This window comes from Gasterosteus aculeatus, chromosome 2 (assembly GCF_964276395.1).
Source record: "Gasterosteus aculeatus chromosome 2, fGasAcu3.hap1.1, whole genome shotgun sequence".
NCBI lineage: Eukaryota > Metazoa > Chordata > Actinopteri > Perciformes > Gasterosteidae > Gasterosteus > Gasterosteus aculeatus.
In genome coordinates, this window is record NC_135689.1 from 9,343,398 (window position 1) to 9,360,208 (window position 16,811).

Genomic DNA, 16,811 nt, shown 5'->3' on the forward strand with positions numbered 1-16,811 from the left:
CAAGGGTTCTTCCTGTCACCGCATGGGGCGCACAGCTAAATCTGAGGATAAGAGCATGTGTTAAGACGGTATGCGTTCAGTTGGTACCTCTCACCTTGGCAGCAGCGCGTCTCCGGGCATGTGCAGGGACAAATTGCCTTTTGGGGTTTGGTTCGGTTTCGTCCCTGATGTTTGTGTGTGGGTGCATGCATGTGCGGGTGAGGCAGTGTAGAGGTCTGGTCATCATCAGCGGCATACAGCCAGGGAGCATGAGGCCAGAGCAAGAGGACACAAAGGCAACGGGTTTTAGAGAAGGTGGTAAGCAAGGAAAGAGATGAAGACAAGAGGTTTTACAAACGTAAAATATTCATCAAATACACAATCCATAAAATAAAGACGACTGAACACGGCGGGGCCCGCTCCAAAAGACAAAGTTTAAAATGCTGAAAGACTTTCTTTCATGTCATTGTTCCCCTAAAATACAGTAGGTGTTCTCTGTCGCGAGCCTCTCCAAACTAACACATGCACAATGAGCTGTTTTTAGTCGCCCCGTGGAATGCCGACAGAATTGTGCGTGTGTTTTCCCAGCTTTTCCTAGCTGTGGCGTGTTGTAGTCACAGGGCCTGTGTGTGGTCCTGGTGCGGTTCAGTTGCTCAGAATCATTTCCATTTAAACATATCTGTGGTCCTCAAGGCCAACCACCAATGTTATCCACTCCATCCGAGGTAACACAAAAGCTTTGCCCTCTGTGTGACCCCTTCTCCGTATGTAGGTTGTGTTCATATGTGTTGGCGTTAATGCATGTTGGATGTCTGCACTAATGTTTGAAAGTGTGAATACGTGTGTGTTTCGCTGTTATCTGTCTTCTGGCATGTTAGCAGAAGAGATTCTTCATGCAGTCAAGGTAATGGTAAGCAAACAGGGTTAGTGTGGTGTGAGTGCTGATGGATAGGTGTGTTGTGAACTGGAAGGCCCCTTCAAGGCATTGTGTCCCAGTGATCAGTGACTCCTCTCAGGGGTTCCTTCCCACCACAAACACCCGCGTTAATCGGTTCATTGGGAAAGAATGCGGACGCTCTCCAAAGATACTTTCAGTGATGTTTCTCCCATTCATGTCTTGATTGATGGACGGGGGTTAAAGGTGTGAACTGGCATCCAAGTGCACAGTTGTGTGCTGAGCCAAACCTTCAAAGACACACATTTATGTTTCCATAAAATGGTGTTTTTCAATGGGTATCTATTGCATGCATTACCTTCAATTCTGTCTTAATATTGTACTGTTTGACACTTTCCAATATAATCAGCAAAAGTCAAATGAACCCCCTTTCCACCCGTGTCGAGAGGGAGACGACCTGCGTGCCGGGAGACAGTTGAAATCATTTTGTGTTGTTTTATTTTTCCCTTCCAGTGTGCAAGAAAACATGCTGCTTAACAGCTTGTTTTGAAAACACGGATGAGCATTCATCGGTCACAGGACCCCAGGGTGGCATGAGGGCTCCCCTTGTTACTCACAAAGAAGATTGCTTTCCCGCGTCTGGCTTTTGTACACACATTGGATGCACTTTTCCCATAACTCATCTGGCTAACAGGAAGGAATCACAGACCAGATTGGATTTGTGACCCAAAACAGCTACAATCCCATTATGCAGTGATAAATGACCTTGAGTCTTCGGGCCACAGGAAGAGGAAGAGCACATTCTGCTGGAAATGATTAAAGTGAAACAGTTCTGCTTAAGGGACAAGATCAGTGAGACAATGGAGACCAGATTGAACCACTGCCGGTGAGGAGGAAGTTGGGGTTAGAAGAGCTGGCTGGTCGGAAGGCAAGGATAGAGAGAAAGAAGTGGCATGTCACATTGTTGACCACACTGACCTTGGTGTTGACTTATTGTGCTCCTCTGTACTCACAAACACATAAAAAGTTGGTCTGGCACGGCACATGAAACCTATTCCTGCATTCATAACTACAGTTTGTCAAAAAGATAAGTTGCATTTCTTTAGTCACAAGACAAAAATAGATGTATGTGGGCCTGCAGTTTCAGTGTTACTGTCTTTATTCTCTATTTTCATGTGGGAGAAATGTCTTTGGAGCAGAGGGTTACATAAATGACGAATGAGCAAAACACCAAATGCACTCATAAGTTCATCCACTCAAGTTCATCCTCGTACACAAGCACGCACATCTTTGCTCACATTCCCCACAGCCAACAACTAAGAGGTTCTGTATTAATCAACCAAATCGAGCAACAATGGAACACTTTACAGGGGTAAGAATTGCTGATTTATATGAATTATCTTGTTCTATTAAAAAGCTTACTTACTTTACTTTGATAAGAAAAAAAAATCTTCAACAACAGAATCAATTTTAAACATCATTTTATTTCAAAAGTACACAAACGGGACCAGTATTGTTCAATAAGGCAAAGCTCAAATATCAACAACCACTCACATCAGAGGACTCAAAATCTCATAGTCACAGTTTATGGGTACTATTTGCCAATTGTAAATAAAATGTTTTTTTTTCTCTTCATATAGACTAGAACTTTTTTTTTTTCCCCATCATGAAAAAAAGAATCATTGACAAACACGGTATTACGTCCCGAGCCACATATAGTAATTTTCATCTTCAGTGTGAGCATTTTTCTTAATCTTTAAAATCATTGCTGTCCATCAAAATTGTTCGCTGGGGGAAAGGTGCATCCGTCTCTCTCCGAGCAGGTGTTTACGTGGCCCAATGCCCAGTTGCAGGCCAACCTACAGGCCGCGGCCCTTAGCTGCTACCTAAAAGGAGTGAACATAGCGTTGTTTACTGTGGGTTCAACTGGACTAATTGTTAAGCTACAGTGTGCATTGTTGGCATTATTACTGTGTTGAAAATCTTCTATCTCCCCAATGACCTCTGCGTGCAGCTTGGGTGATACTGCTAAAGCACCGTAATGATTGCCAATTAGCAACTGTAATAGCTATCCATCATCCATCCTGTCATATAAGTGTCTTGTAGGGAGGTACCTCGGGGCTATAGGGGCTTTGTTGATGGTGAGTTGGAAAATGGTTCACAGTTTTATGAGTGTTTTTTTTTTTCTGTGGCATTGTTACGATTCTTTTGCATGCCGAGTCAAGCGGATCCAAGTCAAGTTGAGGATGGAGAGGCTTTGCCAACTCTGGTCACCTAGGAAACAGCGCTAGGAATACACAGAGCAGTGTTGCCTCCAGGGACGGGGTGAGACCTGCAACTCCTCCACACTCCATTGAGTTCTCCTAAAGAGAAAGTAGGTTGGAGGGGGTCAACATATGAACAAACAGGGAATATTTTAATTAAGCAAAAAGTAGAATTTCTACAAAATAATCGTGTACATCTGTGGATTTGGAGTGAATACCTCTGGGTGAAACGGGTGACAGGTATCTGGGCGCCTCCTGTCCTTCTGCGTCTTCAACCTCTCACACTTGAGAGACTCATTATGTGCAGCTGAAGTTAAGTCAATAACAGACAAAGTGTACCCTCTGCAGGGTGCTTTCCTACTGGAGTTTATTTCTTGTTTATAAGAGAGAGGAGGAGATGTTTTGGAGTTCCTAGGAGGGCAGTAATACTTTTATGCACAACGCAGCGTGCATAAAAGAAAGAAGGCAGACTCCGTAATGTTTGATGAGTTTTCTTTTGTTGTGGGCTTTATTCTACTGTAAGCAGTTCACAACAAAATAAACACTGGTGTGTATATAGAGTGGGACCGTACTGCATACAATATCAGAGGGATACACATTCTAGGAGAATCCAGCACAGGCTGACTCCACTCGGAGCCGTGTCTGCTATAGATCAGTATCCCATTGCATTGTGGGCCGTTGTGTAATACAGTCCAAACACAGTCCAAACACGCAGACACGCAGCACAATTATCATGCTTCTTTCACATCCATGTTTTACTGTTGTATTGTACCAGTCGGGCCTGAGAAAACATTAGCAGAACTCTCTTTTATAAAAAGTACCAATGTTTAATTTGAATGAATGTATTGTTGCGTGTGTCTTTTCTGAAAGACTTTGTCGATATCGATGAACGGAAATGAGAAGCACTGTCAAACAGAATGTTTGCCATTTACATCCTTGCAACATTGTTGGGCATGTAGTTATAAAAACATTATTGTGACTGGAGCTCCTCAGGTAGAAGAAAATACACGTCCATGTTAAAAAAAGAAAAAATCTGTTGATATTGTTATTTACCCCAGTCTTTGGCCAGTAAAGGATATACATGATTTCGATGGGGTCCATGGTGATTGGCTCAAACGTGCTGCAGTCACACTTGTTATCCACCACCACCATGAAGAGATTACTGCTGGGGATCTGCTGGATCACAAAGGACCTGCCAATCACAGCACAGACGGCCAAAAAAAACATGAAAAGATGAGGACAGTAGAAGAGAGGGCGAACAAGGCGCTTGGGCACGGTGTCAATTTCCATGTGTGTCAGAGGATTTATGTTATGAGTGTTCACATTCTCCCCTGGTGGAGGAGAGACGCATTAAAGGGACTCCACTTGATTTATGTCAAACAGATGACTTGTCTCACCGCCAGCTGTCTATAGACACACAGCGACATCGACAGGCGCACACATATGAAATATGCACACATACTACTCACTCTCACTCTACCCCCCTTTTCTTCCTAATTTTTCTCTCTTCCATCCCTTTTTTCTTTGTTATATCCTATCCAAGTCAAGCACAAATGAAGTGTTGCCAAATATAAAACACTGGAAAGGGAGACAAATGGGAACCACACTTTTGTGCTCGTAGCTTCTCATGGTTGTTTTTTACTGGCCTCGCCCGAGTGTCCAGGTCGGTGATTTATGATCGTGGATACGCTTTATGAAGGCGAGGGGTCGTAAAGATGATCTCTTCTTTCTGTCACCCTTTCTTTCTGTATCCTTTGCTTCTCTCAATCCCTCCACTCGGCCGCGGCCGCTTGATTTATTAAGTTCACCGTGAAGCATTTATTAGATACGTTCGAGAACAGGCACGTTTGACTGAGAGGACATACGCGAATGCAAAGATTATACACGTACGTTTTCTCAACTCTTGTGAAGGACGAAGTAAAAAAAAGAGGGAAAGACTTGACCGATCAAAACATACCTGAAAATATCTCCACCGATTCAGTGCCATAACCAATTTAATCTGACCACAATCAGCCTTCAATCCCTAAGTAGCAGCAATCCACCACACTTTAATACTGTTATCCCACCATGACCGACCCGACCGAACCGGCAAAGCAAATAGGCCGAGCCCGCTAAAATAAGGGTGAATTGAGATCTGCTAAAGTTTAATAATCCATGCTAACCCCTGCATGGCACTGGGCACCCCCAGCTCAGCTCCCTCAGTGCGCCGAAAAAGGAATACTTTAAGAATGACTAATTCTATGAGTCAAACAGACTTAAAAGTTTCTCAGAGCAATACTGTAATTTTTAGATTATATTTCTCTCATTACTTTTGGGAAAACTCATTCCAATATTCTGATGCAATATGAAGCATATTCAAGTGCCTCTATTATACCTTTTTATTATTTGGGGATTTTTAAACCACGGCAATGGTTCAGCATGAAGCTTAAAAAAAAGGTCCTGATTGAGTTGCAAGCAATATTAAAAATGACAAACACAAAAAAAGGAATTTCAAAATGTAGAGAAATTGGACAATTTGATTTACTATACAACTTATTGTCAAAAATATGCCCTATTATTGCTTCTGTATATCAGTGAGGACATTTCACATCTAACATCTATGATCAAAAACAGTCCTTTAAAGTCCTTTGAAAAATGAAAATACAGACATTTTTTCTTTTTACTGCACACTATAAACCTTTTCTCTGGACAGTCAAGGCCTCAAAATATCTTTAAAAGCTTTTGTTTGAGTTCCTTATAGTAGGTTGGGAATGACAGTATGATAATATGAAAAATATTTCAGCAATACCAGGATTATTAGAGCGACCTGGATGAAGAGACAGATGCATTCCAAGAATCTCAAACGAAACAACGTCTGCACGCTTGCTTGTCAAATCTGTAGCTCATAGCAACTTGGCAATTCTCTCTTCTGCTTGTCAGGGATGGTCAAGAAAAGGCAAAGGAGCACATGTTGAGGCCGAGTAGATGTCTGTGAGTGCTATCGCTAATAGTCTCCCTGAGACCTACTCTTGGTAATACGTCTCGTGTTACAGTCCAGAGAAGCGCGATGCGCATTAGCGGAGGTCAAATCATCTAATAGGGCCGTTTAGGACGTTTACATCATCCGTTAGATATCAGAAAGTAATGGACAAACACAAATAGTGAGATCACATGCACACGCAGTCAAAATACAGTAAGGAGAGGTTTAACGGCTTTACTCGGGGTACATTTCCTAGAGCAAAAGGCACACACACATGTCCCAATGAAAATATGAAAGAACGGCCTCAGTCAGTTACTTGAAACAGATGTTGTCACCAATATCCTTTTTTTTTTTACTAATGTGAGCTATAAAATTCCATATAACTCCAATAAAAACTAGATTTTACTTTGTCAAATTCATTGTGCTTTAAAAGGGATTTATTGGAGGCGGCATGATGATCAGAGCAAACAGCCTCTGTGTTTTCATTGGAGATGAGCACGCACATCTTCTCTGACTCACGCTTCTGTCATGTGCGTTCGGATGTGTGTTAGAGGGTGCTCAGTGCGCGCGCGCACACACACACACACACACACACACACACACAGTACGTGGGTTTGGTAGTGCGACTGCATCCCCGACCACATTTTACTCCTAGCACCCAGGGCAGCGGTTACCCTGCTGACCTTGTGGGACTGTACCGGCAGCAGACACACAAGGAAAACACACACACACACACACACAGACACACACGCACACACACCCACAGGGATCAGAGTCGCCCTGGCGGTTCCACAGCTGGGAGCAATGAAGGGCCCATTGGAGGGATCCAGAGAACACCCCACAATTGCCTGACAGAAAAGCCCAAATTGTTAAAGGGACCACACTCGTTTTCCCATTTTTAAAGGAAGACTTTTTTCCACCCCTCATTTCTGAATGCCTTTTTCCAGAGGAGGGGGAGAGAGAGAGAGAGAGAGAGTGAGTTTATGTGTGTGTGTGTCTCTAACGGATTGCCTGGATAGAAAGTGTTTTCAGCAGACTACTAATTATTTAAATGTGTTTCTCATTATCAAGGATGACACAGATACAAACAACAACTTTGCCTAGCTGAGCGTGAGCAGGATCATTCATTTTCCACTTGTCTGCCTGATTTATGGAACGTAGTGGCCCGCTGATTGCCGACTTACTGGACAGTTATTCAGATAGTTGTTGTTACTCTCTTGTTAGCTTGTGTCTGTGTGTGTGTGAGAGTGTCTCATACTTGACGCAGCCATCACAGTCAACATTGCCCATGTTCTCTTTGATGGTTCTCTCGGAGACGAAGGCCGGGTACTCCGTGTCACATGGTAGCTGCGTGCTTCGACCCCTCCGCTGAGCTAAAGGCAGAAAGAGAGGGAAAGAGAAAAATTGGGTGAGAAAGTCCTGGAAAAACGATTTGAAAGTCAAATACATCTAAAATATGCAAATGCAAATAGATTGAAAGCAAACAGTTGAACACACCACATCCTTGTAAATATAAAAGTTTGAAAGAAAGCAGCAGTCCTGAACCAGAGCTGTTTCATGTCCTGCTGGAGATATTTGCACTGTAAATCTGGACCAGACGTTTATGCAAAATTGCTTGAACACTCCTGCCACCCAGAGGTTTGAAACAATGCTACAGGTTTGAAGGAAGAGGATAAGTAATTTGCTTATTAAATCTCAACATTTAAAAAAAAAATGCTTATTACTTATTTAAATATAAATGTTTCTTCACGTAACAAAGTTTTCTCATCACATTTGACTGTGTGAGTGATTTGAATTGCGTTTCATTACTGGATGTCAGCAGTGTGGTATCATTGTGTGAAAAAAATGAGCTTGTACACAGTTGTAAATAAATGATTAGCCTGTGAGAAACGCAGCCTACATGTATAACCGTCTGGGATTAGTTCAGCCTGAGAAGACTGTGTAGATTGGGTGCAGGCTACTAAATTGGGGTGTTTCAGCTGTGTGTCACAGGTCTGTGTCTCCTTTGTAAAAAGATATAGAAAGCGCCGCTAAGACCTGAGGCTAGTCAGCTGTGAAATTATCTTGACTACTTGGCAAGCAGCGATGCCCAACTTCCCCTCATTCGGGATAAAAGTATGCAAGGAAGGCATTTCATTATTTTGTGGTTCGTTCCCCCCCCTCTCCCTTCACTCACATTCACACACATAATATTCAATATTAGTTTTGGCTAGAATTAATCCCACTATATGATGCTGCTTAGCAGGGCTTTAATTTCAGGCGGGCGAATTGTATTCAACACGCCATAAAGTATAAGGCATCACAGCATTCCTAGCTTGGCTGTAATTCTATGATAATAATAGTTTTTGAAGAAATTGTCAAAGAAAAACATAAAAGCAGAGAAGGGACCAAAAGAGAAGCCTCTTGCATGCTTGCTCCTGCAACTACCAATATGACATACATCATAAAATCATCAAGTATAACCTCTCTGGACACACAAACAAATGACACACACACACATGTGGTCTCCCACACTTAGGTCACCTGAGGCAAACACGTGTTATGACATTTTTACTCTAGGTTTTGGATTGTGTCTTTGTATTCACTTTTTCCAGCGGTCACACTGCCTAGGGGAGGAGAGATGGTGAAGATGGAGACAGGAGGTCAGTGTCGACACTGACCCTGGTTGCCTATTCTGTACGTATTTAACTTGGTTCAGTGTGTTCTCAAGTATTGGCATGAAAGACTAACAGTGTATGCGTCAGTTTATAATTTTGTTTTGGGATTAAATATTTGAGAAAATGTCCATTTTTTAATTTAAAACATTTTGGATATTTGTGTAATTTGAATTAGCAGATGCAGGATTGAAAATAGTTTAATTTCATTTTTTGTTTTTAAGAGACAGGAAAGTAACTATTATTAAAAAACTATTATTAAAAAGAACACAAAATTAGGTGTTGAGATGAAATACGATTATGTTTACTTTAAATAGTTAGAAACTATAAGAGAAACAATAAAAACCTGTCTGTCTTGTGCTTTAACTGACATTAATTGTAAAAAGAAGAAAATAATTTTTGGTCGTTTTTATTTTTTACAAAGGACAATATACAGTATTTATCTTAATCTCTCTAGCTACGGCAGAAAAGGTGTTTCGAATAATTGAACAAACATGATTTTAAAAAGGTGCATAGTGATGCAATTCATAACAACTTATATTTAGACAATATACAATTGGAATAAGAATTGTGATTATTTCCCTAGCTGTTACATAATTATTGATAGACATTAATATTAACTGATAATCCATTTTTTCAGCTCACAATATGTCAAATATGACCCTTGTGACTGTTTTTTAACATCAACATTTAAAATAAAATACAATCAGTGGCGTGTGTCCAACGCTATATTTATTTGAAGTAAACATACACAATGTTGTTCGCATATGAAATGTTATCTAAATTTTATAATTTGTGTAAGTATAAGCTGCATACTTTTATGAGTGTGTAACTGCTTCAGACACACACACACAGACAACAAATAGTGTGCTCTTACCTTTAGCTGTGAGGTCAGAGTACCACCAGCTGTACAAGTTGAACTCCACCAGGAATCTAAATATGGAGAAGACATCGGCCATAACAATACACCCCAGCACATGCTTACGTAACAGATACTGCTACACTTCATTGAATTTCAACCACATTTCAACTCCACAATCAAGGTTTATGAACTACAGGCTTTATAAATTCATCTTCCCAAAAGATGATCTAATTCATTTTTAAAGAACCATGTTATACAGTGTAGTTGCACATTACTACTATTACTACTACTACTACTCCCCCCCCCCGTGAAGTTGTAAATCTAGGGAAAAACCGCACAACCGCAAAATGGCATCACAGGAATCCCCGTGCAACAGGAAACATCAGGTAGCCATTACAGCTCATGATCACTGATGACCATGTCAGCGTACAATCATCCAGTTTATCTACAGCCACGCTGACAGGAGACGAGATCCTATCGGTCCTCAAAAGCACATGTATGCGGTGGGCCTACATGCTATCACAGACAAAATACACTCCAGCATATGCAGAAGTCTCACATGACGAGCTCAGTCAGGATCCACTTCACGATGGAGAAGAAAGCAAAGTAGGGCTAAAGAAAAACAGAGAAATAGGAAATATTGATACACACACACACCCAACTCTAGTGCAAAGAGGTTGAACAGAGTATAAGAAATTACTTACGTCCAACAGTGTGTGTCCACTGTCACTACTTTCTGAAAAAACCCAACATAGAGCCTGGTAATCATACAGAGTGACCCTGAGCAGACCAAGGAAGAAAAGTCAGGCCAGAGAGTGAGTCAGATACATTGAGCTTAAAAAAGGTTTTTATAGACACGCAATGCATTCATTCAGGGGAATATTACCCAGATATGATGATATAAGACTTGATTCACTCGATATCTGTACTATTACAGGCTTGCTGGGCCTTTTGGACTCCTCTGTGGGAGCAGGAAGGAAAGCTTTGCTTTAACGGACGCTTTACCGGCGGATAATATATTGGATGGATGTGGCAAGAACGGGAAAAGAAAAGCCACTGAAAGCTGAGAGCTCCCTGAGAGGCACCTAAAAGTGATATAGGATGTTGTGTCTGTATGCCTGTGTGCGTGTGGGGGTATGTGCAGATGATTTGGGAGAGTATTTGGTGGGGATATCAGAGGTTTTAAGGGCTTAGTAGACCCTGAGGGTGTGAGGTCTGGGTCTGGCTGGGTGAGGTTATTTAAGGGGTTCCTAAGACTCTCACACACACACACACACACACACACACACACACACACACACACACACACACACACACACACACACACACACACACACACACAACATACACACATACGCTCTGTTTGCTCGTTCGCACAGCCTGTGGACAAGTTCCTATATACTTCACAAGTGCATGTGTGTGATGTCTGAGTGGACAGAGTCTATCCGCAGCCCTGGGCCATGTTCAAACCTCAGTCACAGAACGGGTGACACACAGCTCCAACACACCGCCAGGAACCAATTAACACTAAGCCAGACCACATAATGGTGTTAGCAGCAAACTTGGACTATTTCCGTGTATCTTTCTATGAGTACGAGTACAGCTGTGTGACTGCTGGATAGAGTTTGGGTGTGTAAGCCTACATTTACTTTGCATGGGAGCATAACATCATGTTGAAATGTTTTTAATAATTGCCATTTCTTTATAATACCGAAGAAACTCAAAATAAGTTGTGGGGATCTGCAGTTTGGGGAAAACTTTCAGTGGCTCACTTTGAAATGTCTCAAATATTGTTGTTTTCTGTTTTATAGGACTAAACCTGTGATGCAACGTCGAGCATTAACTATCTACAGATGGCACCCCCGAGTGATTACTGCTAGAATATATGATTTATTACTTAACCAACATGAGTTATATTACTCATTCATCATACATCAGACTTCATTTTAAACACTCCCACGTCATCCAATGTTAAAAATGCAGATAAAGCACTTGTAGCCTCTTTATTTTTATGAGTGCAACTGTAAACCAAAGCTGTCGTCAGTTGAGCTTCATATTTATGATTGTGCGATGATTTGTTGCCTATGATTTCCCAAAGGCAGAACTGCAGTGCTGTAAATGCATTTATTAAAGTTCTTCAACCACCATCTCTACAGATTCAACAAGTGCTCGAGCATACCAGTTTGACTCAGAGGTCAAACCACAATATACGTCTGCGACATGATGTTCTACATTTCTGTTTTTTAATACTGGAAAAGCTTTCGTCCACGATTACATTTGCAGCAAGACACATTGCTCTTGGCCTTTTCCAAGAGACAAAGCTCTATGACAAATGTACGAGTGTGTCTACGCGTCTGCGTGAATCTTAATTCCCTAGTTTCAGGAAAAGATTTTCTCTAATCCCCTAACGGAGAACTCTGCTGAGTGAGGGGTCGGAGTTCACCGCTGAATAGCTCAACGCGATTGGCAAGTTAAAAGAGCTGTCAGCACGATGAATGACATGCTCTCATTTGCGTAGATTTACACGTTCAGAAACTGTACGTGTAAATCTACGTATGTAGCACATTGTGCAGTTGGAAAATCTTACCTCTTGAAGGAGCCCATATGCAGAAGCTTACTCATTACGGCCCCCTCTGCTTCTCCAAAGAATTTTCCTGTCTAGAGAAAGATATTTCATGTCATTAAATAAAACTACAACTACATTTCACATGTAATTACATGAATACATCCATGTCTCTCCAAAGAGTTGTCCCTTCATATCATCCTTACTATTTCAGATACTTCATGATTAGCACATGGATTCTTAAGTTATGGCTCAAAACGTGTTGTGCGAGTTCACTGTGACCTTGGAACACCAAATTCTACTCAATTCAACTTTGAGAGAAATGTGCACAAGGTGGTCATATTATCATGTTAACTAAACTGGGACAACATGATGTTAGATTGACCTTGATTATTGAACGGCAAAAACCAATCAGTTCATCTTTGAGTCCAAGGTCCATCGTTACATGTACATATGGTTGGTGCCGGTAGGGAGGACAAAATCATAACAAATTGGGTTTTATTGCTTAAAACAATAGTTTTGGCTACAATGCTGGAAGCTCTTGCAGGTACAAACCCTAAAACACACAGACAACATTGCACAATGCTAAATGATCCGATCCCTCCTTCCAATAGGCTGAATGATGGAGGGCTGAAAAGAGCCACCATCTTATTATTAATTTAAAGGGATCAACAACCCGCCAGTCTCCCTCTCCATCATTTTCTTTAACACAAGGGCATATTTTTAAATTGTTGGTTTTGATTTCTTAAAACTTGTTAATTTTGGTAAATCAAAATTGTTTCCCATTTTCTGTATTAATTCATTCCTTCAACAGATGGCCCAATGACATCCTCGACTGCTAGCTGTCACTCAGTCACATGTCTGACCTCCCGTGTGTCCAAAGTGCTGCGAACCAGCTGACGCCGCAGGGACAAAGCTCTCAAACCTTTAGCATCCATCGGCCATATCAGACACAGAACTGGGTGAACCACACCTCCATCCGTCAACATGCATATCGTCTTGACAACTGGGAGGCAGAGGATTCCAGCTTGCTAGATCCATCAGCTCACCCGAACATGTACTGACTATTTTGACGTGTCTTATTACTGCTACTTTTGTCAGTCGGTCATCTCTACATAACAACAATCACATGAAACCACTCGACTAACTAACTAATGCCTAAATGCTGCATTCCCTCTAAAGGAAGATACAATGAAGAATGGGATGGAGCAAGTAGGAGACACATGAAAAGAACAAGGAGAGGAAGGGAAGGACAGTGACAGCCAGCGGACTGGCTTCTAGATGAGACAAAGCCAGAGTGACAGCGTGGCCGGTGACGTCTAAGCAGAGGGTCTATACTAGAGCAGCACCCTTTCTCCTTGAGGACAGTCCATCAACCACACGGGTGGAATTTAGGAAAAATATTTGAATTGTGATAGGAAAACAAAAGCGAGTACAGTAGATATGAAGATGATTTCACGCGAGCTAAAAACAAGGAGCATTGATGTTATTTTTATTTTAGGATATATTACCACAACAGCATCTACCGACACCATCAACAGTAAACACAATTGGGTTTGTGCCAATTGAGTCAAATTTCTGTGCTTATGGCTGTTTTTCAATCTTTATAACTAATCGTGATCCTCCTCTAGATGTGTTTGTCTCTCTTTGTGTGTGTCTTACCAGAGTATAGTCCTCCGCGACCAGAACAAAGCCATTGTTATCAATCAGGTAGCAGTTAATGTTCTGTGAAACATAAAAACTTAGTGTCAAAGCATTTTATTGAAGGATAAGTGATAGAATCATGCCTGGCCAATGGAGAAAAGGAAAGCTGACCAACCTCATCATCACAGCTTATGGAACATTTCCCATCTAATGCTGCACACTGTACAACAAAAACAAAACCTCTGAATGTATCTGGGTATCACATCAAATATTTAGGCAGTTTATGGATCAATAGATTTAGTGGCTTTCAAAATCCCTCAAAAGGTTAGAAATGTATGAAAGAAAAAAAAAGTATTTCTACTAGTTTTAGACAGGTAGGCGTTTATTTTGCTATATACGTTTAAACTACTTTTATTAGGCAGTACAGTTTTCAAAGTTAGAACAGGTACATTCACCTGTATTTAGTGTGTCTGTGATGTACATGTGAATATACAAGGATGCAGGATTTGTGTTCATGCATGTGTACCTGTCTGCTGGCTGTCCAGAATTTCCTCTGAAAGAACTCCAGTTTCATCTGGATGCCCACCGCTGAAAGAGATACAATACGATCACTGAGACGTAGCAACTGGACATGTGTGTTCAAGTACGAGCTCGCTGAGATCATAATCATGACAAAAGTAATCCGGAAAAAGAAGATAAATTGTTAATATAAACAGAGTCATCAAGTGTATCTTTCATTAGCTCTGTCTAAGGGAAAAAGTGTCCATTATAGTGAATCCCTGCAGAACGAAATAGAATAAAACATGTAACTAGAAACTGCATCATCCATGTGTCAGCTTATATCTGTGGACGGCAACTGTGTTTGTTTGTAACAAATAGTGCAACATCTGCATACATGTGCAGTGATTGTTAAACCACATAAAATTATAAACCAGGCCTCTCACTGTGACCACATTAGATCACAGTGAAGACATTAAAAGACGTTCCACAGTTGGTATACAAAGCTGCTCTCAAATGCAAAGATCCGACTAGAATTTCTTGCCTGGAAAAAAATATGTCAGCTTTTTCAAAGGTGGCTGTGGAAAGATTGAAACAGTCACCACAGGTTTTAACGTCCCTCCTTTTGCCCCTAGCTTTCACTCAGTGGGGGTTTGCCAAACGTTTAGGGTCTGTAAGTCTTTCCAGGAGCACAATTTCTCCAAATGTAGAGCAGCCACAGGTAGTTTACTAAATGGAAAATAGTGTGGCACTGGAATCCATTTTAATGGTATGTTTTTTTTAAAACCCGACAATATTGTTCTCATACGGTAGGTCTGAACATACCTGTATTCACCCTTGATTGAAACGTCTAGTTGTAACGCATGTGTTGGGAACAAAAAGAGAGTTGGCGCTTCAACGGCCTGCATGGTTTGATTAAACAACCCCACAACACCGTAACCCCAATTTATGGGTATTTGGCCCAAACTCACACAACAGGGGATTTCTGCCTTACTTGCTTTATTACTTTAATATACGTATATTATTTTGTAACCTTTATTATTATTATTATTATCAGTATTGTCATATGGCACATAATTACCAGAGGTATATGAAGTACAACTGTCGTAACAGAGTTAACAGTAAATGTAAATGGACATTAATGTTAATGCTTATTGCTGTGTTTCAATGCAGGCGCCCACATGTCATCGTGCTGTTTGTATGATATTACTTGTCGAGAGACACGTAAATACGGTGAGTGTGAATGTAGATGAGATCCATTAAAAAAAAAAAAATCAACATCCCTTGTAATACATGTGGAGAAATGGTTTGCACTTCTTGTGTGCTTGTGCAATTGTGTGATTGTCCAGATTCTGTGTGCAGCACGGTGCTGCTGGTGCCTGTTTTAGCTCTTGCCCAGATGAACAGGTGCAGATTATCTTGTCATAAGCCTTGCCAGATCCTTTCAGCAGCCAACCATTTCTACACCCACGTGGAAAACCCAGGAGGAGAGGCTAATTTAAGATGCTGGGCAACAGCAATGGAAACACACGTGTTATTAAACCAGGAAGAACTTAGATCATAAAGCCAATAAAAGACACGGGATTGTTCACTCTAAGGAAGCTGTAAAAACAAGGAAGTAGTGAGTGAGAAGGAGGAAAGCTAAGCAGGTGGAATAAGGTGTCTGCAAAAGTTACTGTCAATTCTGAAATATGACACCTTCAAACAATTCTCATCAAGATGCCATGAAATGGTTCTCTGAAATGGTGAAATGAAGAAGTCCATGGAACAGTCAAGCATAAATATTTCATTGAAATATTATACAAGCAGTACTGGAGTTTAACTCTAAACATTTTTTATTGAAGGTTAAAAGTGCATTAATGTTGGCTGCTACCTGGAAGCCGGCTCAGAGCAAAATGGGGAAAATCCCAAATCTGCCTCACTAATGCGCAGATATTTTCTGTACTATGGAGTACAATTTAATTTTCCTTGGCACGAATTAAGAACTCCAGGGTATTTATGCCCTGAGCTGGCTTTATGAGTCCAAAGATGAAGGGACGTTAAACATCACTCTAAATCCACCCCATCAGAAAATTGCTATCAGTGCAATCCCAGACAGGGAGAGACGACAACCAGTTTAAATCCCTCCGTTTTATAGGGTCCTAATAAGGATTTCATAAACGTAGACATCCGTCAGCACACTGTTGCCGTTCTTTCTGAACGCCTAGTGTACGCCTCAGTTTGCATCTCAGTGACCTTTATGAAAAGTTTAAACTCCTACAGTCACACTGAGCTCTCTGAGAGATGCATTTGGTGGTGCATTCCACAGCGGCACAGCGCTGATAATGTCAAGATGCTGAGCAACATTCACAGGATGCGCAGAACGGGAAGCTGTTCTTAAGGATGCTGGCACTCTTGAAGGCTTACGCTCCAAAGGCTTCTCCATCCTGTGTGTTCTTGTAGACGCGAAACCAAGACTAGCCGTTGTTGAAAAACGTTTGAAAAAAATGTAAA

General features: G+C 41.2%; 1 protein-coding gene across 3 annotated transcripts in view; it reads right to left on the bottom strand.

Annotated features, from left to right (window-relative positions):
• Positions 1-2,338: 2,338 nt before the first annotated feature.
• Positions 2,339-16,811, bottom strand: part of cacna2d3a (calcium channel, voltage-dependent, alpha 2/delta subunit 3a) — a 92,494-nt gene continuing 78,021 nt past the window's right edge. For 2 of the 3 annotated variants that reach the window (XM_078090777.1, XM_078090766.1), the window contains 11 exons: positions 14,347-14,408; positions 13,996-14,040; positions 13,839-13,901; positions 12,201-12,271; positions 10,318-10,393; positions 10,173-10,225; positions 9,629-9,684; positions 7,356-7,470; positions 4,215-4,330; positions 3,357-3,436; positions 2,339-3,237 (listed from right to left, as the gene is read on the bottom strand). In XM_078090777.1, coding sequence (XP_077946903.1) covers positions 3,145-3,237; positions 3,357-3,436; positions 4,215-4,330; positions 7,356-7,470; positions 9,629-9,684; positions 10,173-10,225; positions 10,318-10,393; positions 12,201-12,271; positions 13,839-13,901; positions 13,996-14,040; positions 14,347-14,408 — 830 coding nt within the window. In that variant the 3' untranslated portion in view covers positions 2,339-3,144. Of the gene's footprint in view, positions 3,238-3,356; positions 3,446-4,214; positions 4,331-7,355; positions 7,471-9,628; positions 9,685-10,172; positions 10,226-10,317; positions 10,394-12,200; positions 12,272-13,838; positions 13,902-13,995; positions 14,041-14,346; positions 14,409-16,811 lie in introns of all 3 variants that reach the window. The other variant, XR_013453036.1, reaches the window with a different exon arrangement.